A 19194-nucleotide genomic window follows, 5' to 3' on the forward strand; every position below is an offset into this window, starting at 1 on the left:
GATATATAAAGCAGAGAGTGTCTTTTTTTACCATTCCCTCAATGAAATTTGCTAGTGGTGAAATATTCACCTCAGCCATTGATATTAATAATTCAAAAGATTCTCTTGATTCTGAGATAAATTTGGAGGAGCTTGGCAAGGTAATTAAGGCCTTGCCTGCAGGCAGGGCTCTGGGGCTAGATGGCTTTGTCGCTGAATTTTTTAGGTCTTAGGCTACAGAACTGGCTCCACTTTTGTTAGAAGTTTATACAGAATTATTAAAGAATGGAAAGCTTCTGCCAACCATGACACAAGCCCGGATCAGTATGATTCTTAAAAGGACAAAGATCCAAGCGAGAGTAAGAGTCCAATTTCCCTGATCCAGCTAGGTGTAAAAAATATTGTCAAATATTCTGGCAAACAGATTAAGTTATGACATCTCATATACATATAGATCAGGTGGGGTTTATTCGGGGCCACAGCTCTTCTGATAACATTTGACGTCTCATTTGACGGGAATGATCAGACTTCGATAATGAGAATCCTGAGAATTAATTCTGACACCTTAATAAAATGGTTTTCGATCGATGTGAGCAGGTGGGCTTCATTACATCGATCTATGATTGGGAAGGTTAATATTATTACAATTAAATGTATTCCAAAATGTAACTACCTGTTTCAATCTCTCTCTGTAGATGTCCCCCTCTCTTATTTAAAGCAATTTGATAGCATAGCAAAGTCCCTCATTTGGAATGGTAAACATCCTAGATTACATTTTAATAGGTTACATAGGCTGATTGACAAAGGTGGGCTAGGCCTACCCAAGATTTAGTTTTATTATTATGAATTTAGTTGCAGACATTTGGCTCATTTGGTTGCATCTACCTGAGAGAGCCACTCCCTGGTTTTGTACTGAACAAGAAGTTCTTGCTCCTATTTACCATTACAAAGCCTTTCTATCAAACAAATTAGTTAAGTTAAGTTACGTTACACCCCATTATGTCTAATTTGCACTCGGTATGGACAAAAGTGTCCAGAGTGTTTAATTCAGACATTTATTTAAATGTTGCCTCAATCATATGTCTGAACTCTAAAAACAATTATTAATAGGCCCCCTTTCTGCTGGTCAGAGTGAATTGTGAGGGGGGTTACTACACTAGGTGACCTATATGAGATCTTTTGAAAATTTGGTTCAACATTTTGGGATTTCCAGATCTCATTTCTATAGGTATTTACAGCTACACCACATGTTCTGTATATTTTTTTGTTGGGAGTATCACACACCCTCCTAATGTGGCAGATACTCTAGGAGAGGTGATTACTGCTACTGGAAAAGGTCATGAGGCATCAGTGTATTACTCCCTGCTAATTCAGAGTCTGGGGGTTAGAGCTTTAACTTCTATCAAGACATTATGGGAGAAAGACCTAAACTTGGTATTGGAGGAGGAAGTGTGGGCTAGGATTCTAAAAAATGTAATGTCTGCATCTAGAGATGCAAGGGTGTCCCTTATACAATTCAAGATTTTATATAGATTCTATTGCACCCCTCTAGATTGTATAGACTTGGTCTTAAAGACACACCCACCTGCTGGCGATGCCAATCAGAAAATTAAGGCACAACACATGTTTTTTGGGGGTGTGGTAAGATCCAAGAATTTTGGTTGAAGGTCCAGAGTTGTGTGTGTGACATTTTGGGCATTCAAATTTTGTTTAGCCCCAGACTCTGTAATTTGGGAGATTGGGCAGTCATAAATTTAAGAGATAAACTCATAACAAATTGGGTTCTGACCAGTGTTATGATTGGTAGGCAGGTTATTTTAAGGGGATGGAAGTAGGATGGAGCACCCTCATTCCCGAAGTTGTGTGCAGGGATTGGGAGGGTGACTGCTTTCGAGGAGGGGTCAAGCAGAAGGATGGGGGTTCAGAATTTTTTTTTATAGGAAATAGGGCAACTACTTAGTGTTTTTGGGAGACTCTCTGGGAGGGGCGGTGGAGAGAGTAGTTTAGTTTTAATTATACATGATTATTCTAATTTCTTTTTTGTTTTATTTCTTTTTTCTTTTTCATTTTTTTGTGTGGGGTATATGTTGGGGGTAAGGGTGGGTGATTGGGAGGGGGAGGGTTAAACAGTTGGGGTTAAATTTTAAATGTGATTCAATGTATATGTTGTTTTTTTTTTCTTTTGTGATATGTCTATGAATCAATAAAAATGCTAATTGAAAGAAGCTGTGTGAACGATGCGGGTGATAATGGCTGAGAGGCAAAGTGTGTAATCTAATTGTGCTTTAGTCTCACGGGTGTATGATCCCATCTCTCTCACGCCTCAGAGATCAAAGCCGCATAAATGCAGAATATCACATGTGCAATCCAGGAAGTGCCACTCATCTCAAAGCTGAATAATGCTACGATTGAATGCTTATTTGTGGTGATATAGGCTAGATCTAATTGTTTCAGTCTCCAGGGCTCAGACCTGACAGACTAAAATGTTTAGACAAAAACTGAGTTTGGATTTGCATACTGCCATACAACACATTCTATTTCTCCAATAGACACAAATGTCAGTTGTAATAGTATGGGTGGTATGCCATTCCGAACTCAGCCATAGTCTATCAATCCTGATTTGTTTGGAACTCTATTCACAATGATACAGACAATAAATCCATGACAATAAATGTTTAAGACATCATTCCATAAGAGCTTTATGGCCATATTCTAGAAAGGAATAGTATAGTAGCATTGGGTGAGAAACTGAACTAAAACGTAAGTCATTATTCAATGAAAAAATCTTGACAACCTCCCTAGCTCCCTTTGAGAGATGTAGAAATGTCTGATTTGTGAACAAATAGTTCTTTTGAGTTTAATGTTTTTTTTTTAATTAATTCATTTGGCATAGAAAACTGGTCATGAATCGGACATCACTACTTCAGATATCAAGTGTAGAGTCAGTTCAGGCAGGTCAAGAATGGAACAATGTTGTAATAATTCTGTTGGATCTGATCTCTTACCCCGGGGGATCCACACATTGTCACATGGATGGACGGGGAGTTATTTTTAAATGCTGGTAACCGGTTATAACCAATTCATTTTGTTCAGATCCTTTTTTTTTTATATAACCAGAGGCCAAAGGGTTTATCACAGTACATTTTTGGAACTACACCACTTCATGTTGCCTGAAAATATTTAATTGAAATTCAAATCAAATGTCCTTTGATCCTGAAGGAAATTGCTGCATCACAGATTTATTTGTATAATTGTCCATTGTGGATGTCACATTCTCTAAATAAAAAATTATTATTTTGGTGAGGCAAGTGGCTTATTTTGGGCTTGTTTTTCAAGACCATGTTGCTTTTTTCTCTTGAGAGATCTGGCAACACTGCGATTGGTATTTCACCCACCAATTAACACAGATTACTCTCACTTTAAAAACCTTCCATCACTTATAAACAATACCTTTTCCTTTCTGACACCTAGAACAATCCTAAAGTCCCAATTATATGGTTTTTACCCATTCTTACTCACTCTTAAAATGATTAATGATGAGGCGATGAGGAACATCGTCGAAGATGTTCCCAGGATTCCTCTGGGATATTTGTAGCTGGAGGCTAACATATTCCATGCACATAAATCCACTAGACTGAGAGTCTGCCTGTGAGTCGCTCAGACAGAGAAACATTAGCATTAACACACATCCAAGGTGTATGTTCCTGTTAAAATATAACCAAAATGATCCAATGGAGCATATCTGCATACACTCAACTTTGAATATGGTGATCAGCATTTTGTCTTAGTTCTGGACAGACATGTGTTGAGCTGTCAGTTGCTGGCAGTTCTAATCCATTTAATGTAGCATTGATGGTGGTGTAGTCTAGTGGTTATATAGTAGATTTGGGCTGGTAAATATAAGGCCATAGGTTCAGATCTTTCAAGGGGCAATCCATGGACTATCACTATTGTACATTTGAGCAAGGCATTTATCCTTACGTTGCTTCAGGGTTGAATGACTAATTAATAAGTGCATCAGCTGAATTAGTCATTACTGCTACAAGAGACCAAGCTCAGGTAAAACTCTACTAGCTGATGCATATTGAGGGCAAAACTGGAAAGTGATTATATATTTATTTTTACCAGCCCAAATCTACTATATAACCACTAGGCTACACCACCATCAATGCTACATTAAATGGATTAGAACTGCCAGCAACTGACAGCTCAACACATGTCTATCCACTCGAATGCTATTGGCTCACGCTACAGATAGTCTTACAGGCATGAAAAGCCACCAAAGCAGTCTCACGTTTCCAGTCTGGGCCAATCAAAATGTGTGACAGGCATGGTTCCACGGTACATAGTTTAGGGACCCCTGCACAACAACAACGACTTGTATTCCCCATCACACAAATAATGAGTAAATCACATTACTATACTTGCATTACTATACATGCATTTTTTCAACCCTAGAGGCACAACAACAATTACTTTTATTGCCTTTTATACAAATAATGATCAGCTTTTCGGTTCAGATATACATACTTTTTTCACTATATCACTGTTCCTTACACAATGCTATTCGTTAGCATCAAAACACTTTTGTGTTTACGATTTGTAAGGCAATAAAGTTTATTTAAATAGTACATTTGCGTTTGTGTTTTTCATGTTATTATATTACTTTATTTGATATTACTATTGGTTAGGTTTAGGGAATGGAGGTAATAATTGTTGATTTCAAACTTAATTGAGAATTAGCATTGTGAACCAGACTTTATGTACATAGTCAAAAATCTAGCTATACCTGACTACTGTTAAATTTTCCTCCATTGTTCATCCTGTTAATCATTTTTAGTACATAGTCTGGCTGTCTTTGCATGTACATCAGTACATATCCTGTCACTTCACTGAATCAGACACAAGACAGTCTCTGACATTAGCTATCACTGTATCCAGTAGCCAAGCAACATTGACGCCTTTAACCAAAACACAGGCATGGAGCAAAACGAAATAAAAATTCTGAGTAACTGACTGATCAAAAGGCATTTGCACAAGACACTGATCATGCTTGGGAGGGTGAGCAGAACAAAAGCCAAGGCCACTGCCAGATTGGTAATTAGTGTTTAGTAGGTGGGCTATAGTGTAATTCATCCTCAGCCAAAGGTGCCATGTTTCCAACAGGCATTGCCACATGAACACCAGCTGGTGCCATGGAGCAGCTAAAGCCAGCCAGCAGCCAATAGGGCAGATGCACACGATGACCCGCAAGGGCTGCTGGGTTTTGTAACACAGATTTACAGTACCAAGACAGCTGGGTAAATGGTTTGCGTTGACTGAGGAAAGGAAAAATATGAAGAAAAATGTAACAAAAAATAAGATAAAGACAACAGGAACAGATGGATCAGTATTAGGAGGTAGTAAAATGTCACCATATTCCAGTACCAGAGTATCTTAAGCACCAATCAAAATGGAGCATTCTAATGCTAACCTCTTACAATTAGTTCATGTAAAGCCACATGAAACAGCGTTTGCCATGCATTTAACTTCCATAATAAAAATCTCCAATGGAAACAATATTTTCACCAGGAAATTATTTAGGGTTTCTATTTTATTCATGAAGATTTGGTTATACTTGATTGGGGTGAAACATGTTAGGTTATGGAGCACAATATATCTGCATCTAATATATAATTAAATTATTATTATTATTGTTGTTGTTGCACCAATAGTGGAATTGCTGCCAATATTTTTGTTTTGGGGCTAGTTTTAATTAGCATTCTTTGTTTTAAGTAATGATATGCCATTTCCCAAACAATAAGTGGCATAAATATTACACTATGTATACAGAACTTTGTGTTTGCATTGTGTTTGTGTTGTGTGTTTTGTTGTTTAATGTGCATTACATGCTGTTCATTTATTCCTTCATTTTGGCTAAATTCATTACATCCATATGTACTAGGGATGTGCGAGACTAGTCGACTATGGAATTACTAGTCGGTTATTATTTCCCGCCATTAAACTATTCAAAATTTGTACACAATTACGTTTAATTTTATATTTTTACAGAGGCTGTGCTTAAATTACTGTCATATTAATGCTACACATTTTAATTATAATTAATAATACAAATATTTGTATTGGATTTCTGGAGCAGATACAAAGTTTAAATTAAACTGAGACTGCACATGCTCTTCCCTCTCTCATTCACGTCGCGTGCACTCCTTGCAGGAAAATATCCTCTCGCCAGACAAAAAAACTCAAAGTAAAGTAGTTATGAAATCACTTCGGTGGTGGTGCAGGAAGCGGATTAAATCTGTGCAAGCTTGTACATTATTTTTCCGCTGTGCAGGCTTTTTCAAGCGCAGGACAGCCGCCTCAGGTGTGTCAAGTCCCGTCTCTCACCGGACCATGTTGACTTGTTAATTTTGATCATTCAAAACGATATGTGAAGGCTACATATGCCATTTTTGTATCTTCTTATTTAGAAGGCTATTTTCAACATCTTTTATTCAGTGTGAACATCATGTTTAAAATAAATTAGGTTTATTGTAGGCTAAATCATAGGTCTATTTCTTTTATTATATAGCAATTTTATTTTATTTTTTACATCATAACTGTTATTGGTTAACGTTCTTTACCAAACAGCGGTCATATTAGATAAATGGCTAATGCATGACTGCACGTTTCTCTCATAGATTTGGCATACTTGTTAATTATTTTCAACAATGTCCTGTTTTAATATGTTACGTAATTTTACTTGGGGATTTCCATTAGAACAGGCTATTAGAGTTGCTCTATTGGTCCTGCAATATTCATTCAATTGTTTTCAATAAATATGCCTGCATTCGCTAACGATTATTCTGTGAATGCGTGTCATGTTCATTATTTAATGTACAATGATCATACGTCGCAGATAAATGCCCCCTTTGCAATGGAATTTAGCATTGGATTTGGAATAGATTAAGTATTTTAAATAGGTAGGATAAACATGTTTTTTTACTGTTTTATGAAGATTGGTTTCTTTTCAGACTAGTCAACTCTGTTAAAAACTATTTGTTTTAACATCAATGAAATTAGTTGTTCCGCACATCCCTAATATGTATATCCTCATTATTGTCTATTTAACTTGCCGATCCTTCAGGATTACCATAAATAATCAATTACATTTTAATAAATGGAAATTATTTTTTTTTTATTTCGCATTCAAATCAGCATGCATTTGTAATATATCTGCCCAAACTTACATAGCAGCAGTTAAGAGTTGGACAGATTGTGAAGTCCAAATTCCAAGTTTTAAACAAACTGTATTTTGTTGATAAGAAGTTTTTAATTAATAAGCCAGCAACTTGTGGGGCCTGGGTAACTCAGCTAGTAAAGACACTGACTACCACCCGTGGAGTCACGAGTTCGAATCCAGGGCATGCTGAGTGACTCCAGCTAGGTCTCCTAAGTAACCAATTCAAAATGGCCGGTTGATAGTGGTGGGTAGAGTCACATGGGTTAATCTCCTCATGATCGCTATAATGTGGTGGCGTAGTGGCTAAAGCACAGGGCTGTTAATCAGAAGGTTCTAACCCCACGGCCACCACCATTGTGTCTTTGAGCAAGGCACTTAACTCCAGGTTGTTCCGGGGGATTGTCCCTGTAATAATTGCCCTGTAAGTCGCTTTGGATAAAAGCGTCTGCCAAATGCATAAATGTAAATGTAATGTGGTTCTCACTCTCGGTGGGGCACGTGGTGAATTGTGCATGGATGCCGCGGAGTATAGCCCACACGTGCTATGTCTCTGCGGTAATACGCTATCACAAGCCATGTGATAAGATGCATGGGTTGACGGTCTCTGACGCGGAGGCAACTGAGATTCATCCTCCGCCACCTGGATTGAGGGGGTCACACCCATATGCACACTTACCACGCTGAGTGAACGCTGGCGCGTCTTGCTGCCGCTGCTCTCCGGGTCTCCGGTTTTCCTTCAACCATGTGGATTAACTATGTGTGGCTTGTGCTCGCCTGGACTGTTCTGTCTTTGGTTTCCCATTCATCGACTGCACTGTTCCAGTATTCTACAGCTGAGCTTCTGAGGTTCCGTTTTTATTTACATGACGATCCACTACCTCCAGCTCTGTCCTCACACCCGGATATAATATACCTGCCTCGTCGGAAATACATCCACCGTGGCTCTCGTCGGAACTTTCAGTATGGTAAATCCAACTCCATAACATCCTTTTGGTCCACTATTCGGCGTCCATTGAGGAAAACTGATCGCCGTGCTGATCATAGTGTGTTGGCCCGCCTAGCTAGGTCGGCTAACACGGCTGTTAAAATCAGTAACACTTCTGTCAACTTTGGTCTTCTTAACATCCGCTCACTTACGAGTAAGGAGCATCTTGTGAAGGATCTCCTCGTTGACTGTAAGTTTGACTTTTTATGTTTAACAGAAACGTGGCAGCAGCCAAATGATTTTATTTCACTCAACGATGCCTCTCCTCCGGGATTTGTTTACATCTCTCAACCGCGTGACTCTGGCCGTGGGGGAGGTCTCGCGATCATCTATCGTGAGAAGTGGAGGATAGCGCCTGTCAATGCTCCAGTCTGTCACTCATTTGAGGCTATTGTTTGTCAGCTTTCTGGACCTATTCCCACTATTGTTGCTATTTTGTACCGCCCACCAAAGCCTAATAAGGATTTTATTGATGACCTTGCTGCCTTTCTGACTCACCTATCCACACTTTCATCAAACATACTACTCCTGGGGATTTTAATATACATATGGATAATGTTGACAACACTTTTACCAAAGACTTTACATCCTGCTTGGATAGTTTTGGACTTCAGCAATACGTAAACTTTCCCACACATAATAAAGGACATATTTTAGATTTAATTTGCTGTTCAGGTGTTACACCTGTCAACTGTAAAGCTGATTCTTTTCTTTTTTCTGATCACATGTTGCTCTCGTTCACTGTTAATCTCTCACTCTCCAAATCTGTTCTTTCACGTATTATATCATTCCGAAATATTAAGGATATCAACTTGGACATTTTATCCTCTAGCATCATCAGTTTTCCCAGTATTGACAGTTTTTCTACTCCCGAGGAACTGCTCTCTCATTACAACTATAATCTTTATAACCTCTTCAATAACCTTGCTCCACTCAAAACCAGGACTGTTTCATTTACTCTTTCTGCGCCTTGGTTTAATTATACTCTTAGAAAGTTAAAAACAAAAGGAAGACAACTTGAAAGACTATACAGGAAAACAAATCTCACTGTGCACAAGGACATGTACTTAAATCACATTCTTTTTTTACAAAAATTCGATTTCCAAAGCTAAAACCACCTATTATTCTGGTTTAATCAGTTCAAGTGAAGGAAATTCAAAGGTCCTTTTCTCACTCATCTCTAATTTCATAAAACCTCGGGATCCACTTCCCCCCTCATTTGTATTCGATTGATTTTTGTAATTCCTTATTATCATTTTTTTCTTTGAAAATTGAACATATTCATCAGTACCTTATGTCTACTTCTGGTCCGAACTCATTCGTCACAGTTTCCTTTGCTCCGACTTGTTTTTTCTCAGCATTTACCCTACCTTCAGTAAATGAAATTAATGAACTTATTCAAAAATCCAAACTTTCAACCTGTAGATTGGATCCTCTTCCAACTGTGCTTGTGAAAGCCACTGTTTCTTTACTGTCCCCCTAATCACTAACATCATTCATTCTTCACTTACTACTGGAATTGTTCCTTCTTCTCTTAAAACAGCTTCTGTAACTCCGATTCTTAAGAAACCTGGTTTAGATCCCAACGACTATAATAATTTCCGACCTATTTCAAATCTTCCATTCATCTCCAAAATTTTGGAAAAAATAGTGGCTGCTCAACTCCATACTCATCTTTCTTACAATAATCTATATGAACAATTCCAGTCTGGTTTCCGTCCGCATCATAGTACGGAAACAGCACTACTTGAAACCACTAACAACCTTCTTATAGCGGCTGACTCTGGTTTACTTTCCATTCTTCTTCTGCTTGATCTGAGTGCGGCCTTCGATACTATTTCACACACCATACTTTTTGACAGACTCTCCTCTATTGGAATTACTAACATACCTCTTAACTGGTTTCATTCATATCTCTCTGGCCGCACTCAGTTTATTCAGTTAAAATCATTTACCTCTCATTCTGTTCCTGTCACAACAGGTGTGCCCCAGGGCTCTGTTCTAGGGCCCTTATTGTTTATTATTTATCTTCTTCCCCTTGGTTATATTTTCCGTAAACATCATATTAATTTCCACTGCTACGCAGATGATACCCAGCTCTATCTTTCAACTAAACCTAATTCCACACTTCCACCATCTTCCCTTACAAACTGCCTTCTTGACATAAAATCCTGGTTCACATCAAGTTTCCTTAAATTAAATAGTAATAAAACAGAATTGCTTCTTATAGGTACAAAATCAACATTAAACAAAATCCATAATTTCTCTATTCTTATTGATAGCTCCTCCATTTCCCCTCCCCTCAGGTTAAGAGTTTGGGTGTCATCTTTGATAGCACCCTCTCCTTCACATCTCATGTTAACAACGTTACCCGGTCTACTTATTATCATCTTCGTAATATCAACCGTTTATGTCCTTTTCTCACGCCGCACTCCACTGCCATTCTTGTTCACAGCTTAGTCACCTCCCGTTTAGATTATTGTAATTCCCTTTTGTTTGGTCTTCCACATAAAACTCTTCATAAACTTCAACTGGTTCAAAACTCGGCAGCTCAGTATCATTACTCGCACCCCTTCTATTTTTCACATCACGCCGATCTTACAACAGCTGCATTGGCTCCCTATTACTTATCGTATCAACTACAAAATACTTCTTTTTACTTTTAAAGCCATTCATAATCTAGCCCCTTCATATCTTTCTGATCTCCTCCATATACCTACACACACGCAGCACTCTAAGATCTTCTTCTTTTATTCATTTTACTGTTCCCCGTGTCCGTCTTGTTACTATGGGGAGTAGAGCTTTCAGTTTCTCTGCTCCTCAGCTCTGGAATTCGCTTCCACCAGACCTCCGTAAAATTGACTCTCTTCCACTTTTCAAATCCAAACTCAAAACTTATCTGTTTAGAATAGCTTATTCCCTTTGACCATAACTGCACTTTTTTAATTGTCTTGTGTCTCATTGCTTTTTAAATTTGTTATTGTTGATGATGATGTAAGGTGACCTTGAGTGTCAAGAAAGGCGCCTATAAATAAAATGTATAATAATAATAATAAAAAAATGCAATAAAAATTAATAAATAAATAAATAAGCCAGCAACTCAAGTTGCTAAACACTGATAAATCATAAAAAGTTAAATGATCAGTTATTGGTATCAGTATGGGCTACAATGAGCTGTGAATTATAGTATCAGCCCAGAAAGTCCATATCTGTGCATCCTTATGTTATCACGTTATTGGTTAATATTCTTCCCCATCCACACAGCCTTCATTACATACTTTCTTTTAGAAGTAGAGATATTTATTTTAATTTGTCAACAGATTACAGATTTTGATGAATCACGCACAGTAATACCATTAATATTTATTAGACGTTATGGATGTATTTTCTTTTCCAATTACTTCAAGTTAAATCTGTTATATCCATTTTATGTAGGTAATATATATTGCCTTTCCCATAGTTATTTTCCTGTTTTAGCAGAGCCCATCTGTATCACCTGGGAAACTAGTCTGTGTGACTAAAAAAAGTATTTTAAACGAGTACTAGAATGAGAACAGATCTAGTGGGTGATAAAAACGTTTTATGTTCTCCATGGAAAGATGGCACTACATAAAAAATGTGAGCTCTCACCTTTATCTTGCATAAGCGGAATGAGAATAGCTCTGCCACTCCCTACCGCAAAGTCACAGGCAGAAATAGCTGACTTGGGCTGAATTAATTTACTGCGCTATTGCTCATGATGGTAGAAGGTGGCCACTCTGTGTTAGTCACCTTGTCTTGTGCAAGCTCTTGATTAGATTACTTTTGCCTGTCCCAAGAGTGGCACAGGACACTCTGAATATAAGCTTTTTGACTGGCCGATTATCAGCTTGAGGAATGTTCTAATACTTCTTAGCTAATGCCAACTCCTGTGACGGCTCGCCTCTCTGGAAATTAATTTGGCCTTTTTCTTCACTGGTTTCGGCCGCTGACTAAGCTGTTTTTTTCTCTCTCTCTCGCTCTCTCTTACTCACACACACACACACGCGTTTTATGTTTCAGTGTTTTATGGTGACTTTTCATAGACATAACGGTTTTTATACTGTACAAACAATATATTCTATCCCCTAAACCAAACATTCACAGAAAACTTTCTGCATTTTTACATTTTCAAAAAATAAAATTTAGTATGATTTATAAGCTGTTTTCCTCATGAGGACCGAGAAAATTTCCCCACAAGGTCAAACATTTTGGGTTTTACTATCCTTATGGGGGACCAAATACGACCCACAAAATGATAAATACACGCTCAACAACAACAACAACCGCCGCCATTCGCCACTAAGTGGCGGTGACGTCACCACAACGCTTGTGCAAGGCTATGTGCATGTTTAGGCCACGTGAAGTGTCGAATGCCCGCTGACATGAGGTGACGGGACAGATCCAACAGGTGATGACTGGCTGATGCACGACCTGTGCCTCTGTTGTGAGCATCGCTCCTCTGCCCTCCATTGTTGTTGGAAGGCGACTGCCTCCAACTGGCCAGTAGCATCATTCACAAGCCTCCTCCAAAGAGGCCGATCTTAACACCACTGGTACCAGTCATCGGCAAGTCCACTCAGCTCCACATCCTCCTGTACCACATCACTCCATCTCTTCTCCAGCCCGTGCCGCGCCCGCTTAGCCCCCTCTATCTGGCCGAACAAAAGCTGTTTGGCATGCGGTGGCTGGGCATGCAGGCTACATGACCCAGCCAATGCAACCTTGACTGCCGGAGGAGCTCACCGTTGGGACATTGTCCACATCTTTCAAAGATTTGTGAGCTCCTCACACAATCCACTCTGGTTAAACCCAGGATGGATCTTAGGCAGGCCAGCCTAAATGTTTCTAACCGGCGAAGATGTTCCATTAGGGGGGTCCACGTTTCGCAAGCATAGAGAAGGGAGGGAATGACCGTGGCTGAGAATACCTGAAGCTTTGTGAGGACCGACAAACCCGGTAGCTTCCACACAGCGTTACGCAACCGATAAAAAGATAATGCCGCTCGACTGATTCGGAGTGAGACACTCCACTCTCTCCACAACTGCCCCATCATCAATTGGAAGTGTCCGATGGTACATAATACCCAGGCAGGTGCTTAGTTTAGGTTGGGCTGATGGTAAGCCCCCATCTCTTAGTGGCAAGCTCCAGGTTCATCAGCAGCGCCTCCAACTCCTCCTCTGAGTGAGCAGCAATCACCAGATCATCAGTATACATAATGTGGTTGATCAAAATGTAGCCATCCCTTGACCGCACCCGGGCATCGATCAACCTTGCATTATATCTGTACCAGATGGAAATTCCTCCGGTACAGCCATCGAAGGCTTCACGAACCATGTGGTCGAAATAGATATTAAATAATGTGGGAGCCAGAGGACATCTCTGTCACACTCCAAGGTGAACAGGAAATGGCTCCGACTCCCAACCACGTAGTTTTACCTGGGCCTGCTCGCCATCATGAAGGTCCTTAATGATCGCGAGCAACGGAAAACACGAAGAACAACCCAGAGCCCAGGCCTACTGATAGTATCATGGGCCTTGACCAGGTCAATAAAGCAGATTCTTGCTGGAATTCCCTACACCTCTGCTGTAGCAGACGGACAGAGAATATGGCATCTGTGCAAGACCGCCCTTTCCTGAAACCACACTGGGGCTCCGCAAGCATCTTCTCCGTGTGCCTGGCAAGGCGATGTTGAATAATCCTTGCCAGGACCTTTCCCAGCACACTGAGGAGCGAGATGTCCCTATAAATGTTACAATCCGTGCTGTCCCCCTTTTTAAAGAGAAAGACCACCAGGGCATCCTTCCAATCCTGTGGAACCCACCCAGTGGCCCAGACTGTTGTTATGATGTCATGTAGGGCAGTCTGTGCACAAACGCCACCCTCCCTCAGAATTTCGCTTGGGAGATCATCTCTGCCGGGTGCCTTTCCTGGTCTCAGGTTCCAGATCGCCTTCAGTACTTACTCCAAAGATTGCACCTCAGCCAGCCACCCACAGCTGATAAATACACACGCACGCATCTTGTGGTCTTGTCTCTGTTCTGATCCCACCCTTTCGTTTCCTGAGCTAAACTTACTTCTTGTCTGTTAATAAAGGATTTTCTTTAGCCACGCCGGTGTATGGTACAGCCTACAATTTGGATATACTATATCTGGGAATGTGGGCATTGTCCTTTTTGACTCATATGTTTTTGGACCTGTGATATGCTAATAACAACACAAAAATAATTTACTTGGTGTTGTTGAACAAGTAGATTTGAACCAAGAGTAAAAACTTCCTTGAGAAAGCACATACTCTTTAAAAAAGCTGCCCAGCTAATGGTTCACCTCCTTTTTTATTCAATGTTTTTAATCTAATGGCTCCTCCACTCCCAAATCTTATGGAACAGCAACGTTTCATGACTTGAATCAAATTATATTCCAAATTATATCTCTATTATTTTTCAGCCTACTGACAATATTCTACATACAGTATATCTTGTAGGGCTGGGCGATAGGATGGTGTTCTCGGATATTGACGATGTCTTACAAAGATTCCGATGCCGATTGCAGCACTCATGGACAGACGACAATATCGGGAAATGGCAAAACCATGGTTCTGAGAAGTTGCCAAATATATTGAACCGAAGCCCAGCTCAGCATGTTTGGGTGTCACATATTGGTCCACTTCACTCTGCACACAACTTGTTAAAAGTTTAAACATTTCTCCCATTATTTATTGGCCACAATCCTTTTCACACCTACCCTCTTTGTCATCGTGTCGTATGATTGCATCCTGGATGACGTCTGAGAGTGTAAAGCTAATCCTTTGTTTTTTGCAGTGGCTGGACCGAGGCTTGGTGAAGCTCTGCTTCTGTGACATCCGTTCCCGCTCATAGTAGACACGCAGCTGCTCGCAGCGCATGCGTCTGACCAGCCTCTGACGCTGGCCCAATGGCAGAGACTCAAGCAGACACTGATCTATCTCCATGTTCTGCCTGAACACATTACATAGCTGAAAACAACCTAGAAACAGAGACAGGAGGAGAGGGTTTGAGGTAGGCGGGAGAAAGAAGGGCAGGGAACAGCAGGTACATGAGGAAAGAGGGAAAGGAAGAGGGAAGAAGGAATAAATTCAGTTAATCACAGACATAGTTTGGCTGCATTTAAAGGTGCATTCAGTATTTTTTCATCATTAAAAAGTTTTACTTCTAAAGAAACTAATAATACGTTTAAAACAAATGTATAAAATCACAAGCGCACATCAGTCATATCGGTATCCATATCAAAGCTGTTTAAATATACACAAAGAGGGTCCCCTCATGGGGGCTGCCATGTTAGAAGCACATGAACAGATAAATTATTGCCCTGCTTTTGGACACTTTCACTCATGGAGTGCATTAATCATGGGTAACTTTGTTAAAATGGTGAATTTCTACAATGGCATAGGTGACTGAAAGCTTTTGCATTATTTGGAAATCCACTCTTCAGGCAGCTATGTTCTATGTAGGCAATAGGCATTCAAGTACAGCTCTTATCCACTTTGAATAACAAATGACAGATAACCAATAAAATCTGACATCAATGGTCATGAAATCATGCCAAAAATTTTATTTATCAGGCTGGTTCAGCTATTGCATACTGTACGTCAAATGCCTCTATCAAAAAGGCAACTGGCTCTTTTAACTGAAAGTCCAAACTTTAAAACATCTCCTTTTTTCGTAGCACATGGTGTTATGGAAAATATCGCCCTAAAAAACATTTATGCAAAGCCTCCTTGCAAAAATCCCCTGCAACAGTTGGCAATCTGGGGGCAACATCTGTAATTATTTTTATCATACTACATTTGAAATGCACTATTATGTAGATTATACAGTATAGACTGTAGAAATTGTCTGTTTTCACACTAAGACCAGGTCAAGACTGATGCTTGACTAGAAAAGTCTGTGTATTCCACAAAGCTCAGTCCATTCAAATCTAATCTGGCACACTGTGCAGAGTAGCATGTCTATTTAACCTTGAGAGAGTGCCGAGACTCTCCCTACACGCCAACAGACAGACTCAATTATCATGACTCTGCATTTCTCCTGCACTAGCATGGCACAAAGCTAACTCACTCCCTTAACACATTCTGTAGAGCAGAGCAGTGCTGACCAAAATCTCTGGGATCTGCAAGAGGCCATAACAAATCTATGAAGGTGAAAACTGCATCCACTGATATAAATATACTGTAAGATATTATAGGACACGTATAACAATTTCAAAAAATAATTTCCAACAAAACTTCTAATTAAATCATTAAATCACTGCGTAAATGACGGAAATATGGAATAATAAAAAAAAAACAAAGCTGAACGGATTATTAGGATAAGCGGAGTCCACCATTAAAACACACAAATACAGGTATTCATGTCCAAATGCACACACAAAACAAACATGACCATCAGTGAATCATGTATAGGACAATCACAGAACAAACTGCCCATAGCAATGGTCTAGTGGTGTGATGATATATACTGTGCCATGGTAAAAATTAGTCCAACGTTATAAGTAGACAGGACTTTTAAGATAATTTACACAAGAGAGAGACAAAGACATATGAACAATACAAAAATACAGAGTCAAACAACAAAGAACTTGGTATTAAACGCTGTTGCTACACACTAATTTGTTTTAGTTGTGTATAGTTGGTGAGCTATAATAAACACTTTTTTTTTTTTTTTCACCGGAGCTTATGCTATGCCTACATCATACGACGGAACTTGACTCTCTTGTGAACATGCGGACGATTATTACCGGAAGCTAGTGATTATAGTTTACAAAGTTGTAAATATGGATATTATTCTTACAAAAACGCATCACTTCAGAAGGCCTTTATTAACCCCCTGGAGCCGTATGGATTACACACACGTTAAAAAGCTTGGACGAGCCAGGATATTTTTCAATATAACTCCGATTGTGTTTGGCTGAAATAAGAAAGTCATATACACCCAAGATGGCTTGAGGATATGGGATAATTTTTATTTTTGGGTGATCTAAACCTTTAATGTCCTGACTATGCATTGTGATCAGCTGAATGCCACTTTGGTGAATAAAAGTACCAATTTCTTTCCATAAGAACAAAATCTGTACATTATTCCAAACTTTTGGCCACCAATGTATATTTATATATACATTTTCTAATACCATGATTAATGATTTTGGTTTACTCCATTACAGTTGATACATGCTCCATGAATCCTTCAGATATGAAATTGCTGCTGTTGAGCTTTTAGGGGGATGGGGCATATACCACTTTCATTGATAAACAGTATTTATAAAAAGAGAATAGGAAATTATTTTGGAGAAAAAGAGGGAATACAATTTTTGGTTTAAAAAAAGCATTGGAAAAATTGGTATTATACTCAGTTACAAGTGGAAGAATCATCATTTTAATTTAAAAGGAATTTTTTATACTGCTAAATAATTGAAGGTTTGAAACATCTGAGTCAAACTGGCTGCCATTCTCAAGGTGCTGCAATCACAGTGCTGCTCAGTCATTCTCTCACAGGTTTCATCCATGCCAGTGCCAGATGCACAAATCATAAATTATGAAGTCATTCACCACTCATCTCACATAGAAAAAAAATGAATGAGAAATCCCACAGAGAAGAGGAGCTTAAATTAGGAAGAGAAACTGAGCGAGCATTGAAGAGCTTTAAAGTTTGTGTGGATTAGAAACAGTTTGTTTGACCTTGCTGATGTGGCCACTTCTATCAAGCCAATCACGTAACATCAATCCCTTTCCCTAAGGCTGTTTTAGAAGTGACAGTTAGAAGGATGACTTCACTCTCTCTCTTAGACAGGCCTGTGTGCAAAGCTGTAATTACTCAGATATTTCAGGTCAGCAGGAGCCCTTTGGCCAGAGAAATAAAAGTTTCAAAAGTATACAAATTAAAGAGGGAGCTCTTTTTTGCCGCTATTCCTCTTTTACACACACGCACACACGCACTCTGTCTTTAAGTGCAGTCTCTCACCAAGATTAATGAGAGCCAAACATTCCACTGATGCTGCTGCTTTTCTCCCAGTGTCACACTGATATTACTCATACTCATATATAATAAGATTCTGTTCCATTCCATTTAATTTTATTCAAGGAACAGAAATGAACAAATATATTCCAAAATGTTTCTATTTTATTAATGGAACTAAAAGGATAAAATATATTCCACATGAATATTATTCTCTTTTGTTCTATTGTATTAATTTAACAATCTAATGAAGACAGAATTAGAAATTCAATTTTTCAACAAAATCTTAACACAACTGATTATATTCTATTCATAACAAAGTAATGTCTAAGCATGTCGTATTTAGTAAATAGTTGCCTGATAATGGTCTAACCAAAATTTTTTTTGAGTTAACAAAGATTATTGTGCACTTCACATTCCAATAAAATTTTACTGTCCAAATAAGGGAATTTTAAGTGAATATGCCTTGAGCGGCATGCTTGTGTGTCTAGGTTTTTCTGTGTTATTGCATGTGAGCACTCAAACTGAACTCTTTCCAATGCCCACCATGAGCCATACTCCGAACCAGACCGATATCACAAAGAAACTGGAAACTGTCTGTGATTACTGAAATTCTAAACACTGCCCCAGTGGCCAAATCAGAAAGTGTTGTAGGGCGTATGGCCACGCGTGAGCTCCACTGTCGGGGTGACATTTCCACGGAAGGGCGCCAAAACAGAGTTGATTTCAGCTGTACAGGCTGTAAAATAGTGTAGAGGAATGCATATTTTATAAAACTGTTTCCCCACCAAACTTAAAGCGAACCATCAATGGTTTAATGTTAAAGCAGAACATACAACCTCTGAATCACACTTGTCTCTGATTATGCAAAAAAGATTTCTTTCTGGTTTCAATTGTGGTATGCAAAACTGGGTCTTCCACACTGCTAACGCAACTCACTTCCGATCTCAACACAAGGAAAGGTAAACATGATTCAGCCAATGCAAAAATGTCTAATGAT

At 39.1% G+C, this 19194-nt stretch overlaps 1 protein-coding gene across 1 annotated transcript in view; it reads right to left on the bottom strand.

Annotated features, from left to right (window-relative positions):
* The window catches only part of LOC127658586 (unconventional myosin-XVI-like), a 288117-nt gene that overhangs the window by 242168 nt on the left and 26755 nt on the right, over window positions 1-19194 (bottom strand). The window contains 1 exon segment of the mRNA XM_052147955.1: window positions 14950-15210. Within this exon segment, the coding sequence (XP_052003915.1) occupies window positions 14950-15210 (261 nt within the window).

Source organism: Xyrauchen texanus, chromosome 18, assembly GCF_025860055.1.
Source record: "Xyrauchen texanus isolate HMW12.3.18 chromosome 18, RBS_HiC_50CHRs, whole genome shotgun sequence".
Lineage (NCBI taxonomy): Eukaryota > Metazoa > Chordata > Actinopteri > Cypriniformes > Catostomidae > Xyrauchen > Xyrauchen texanus.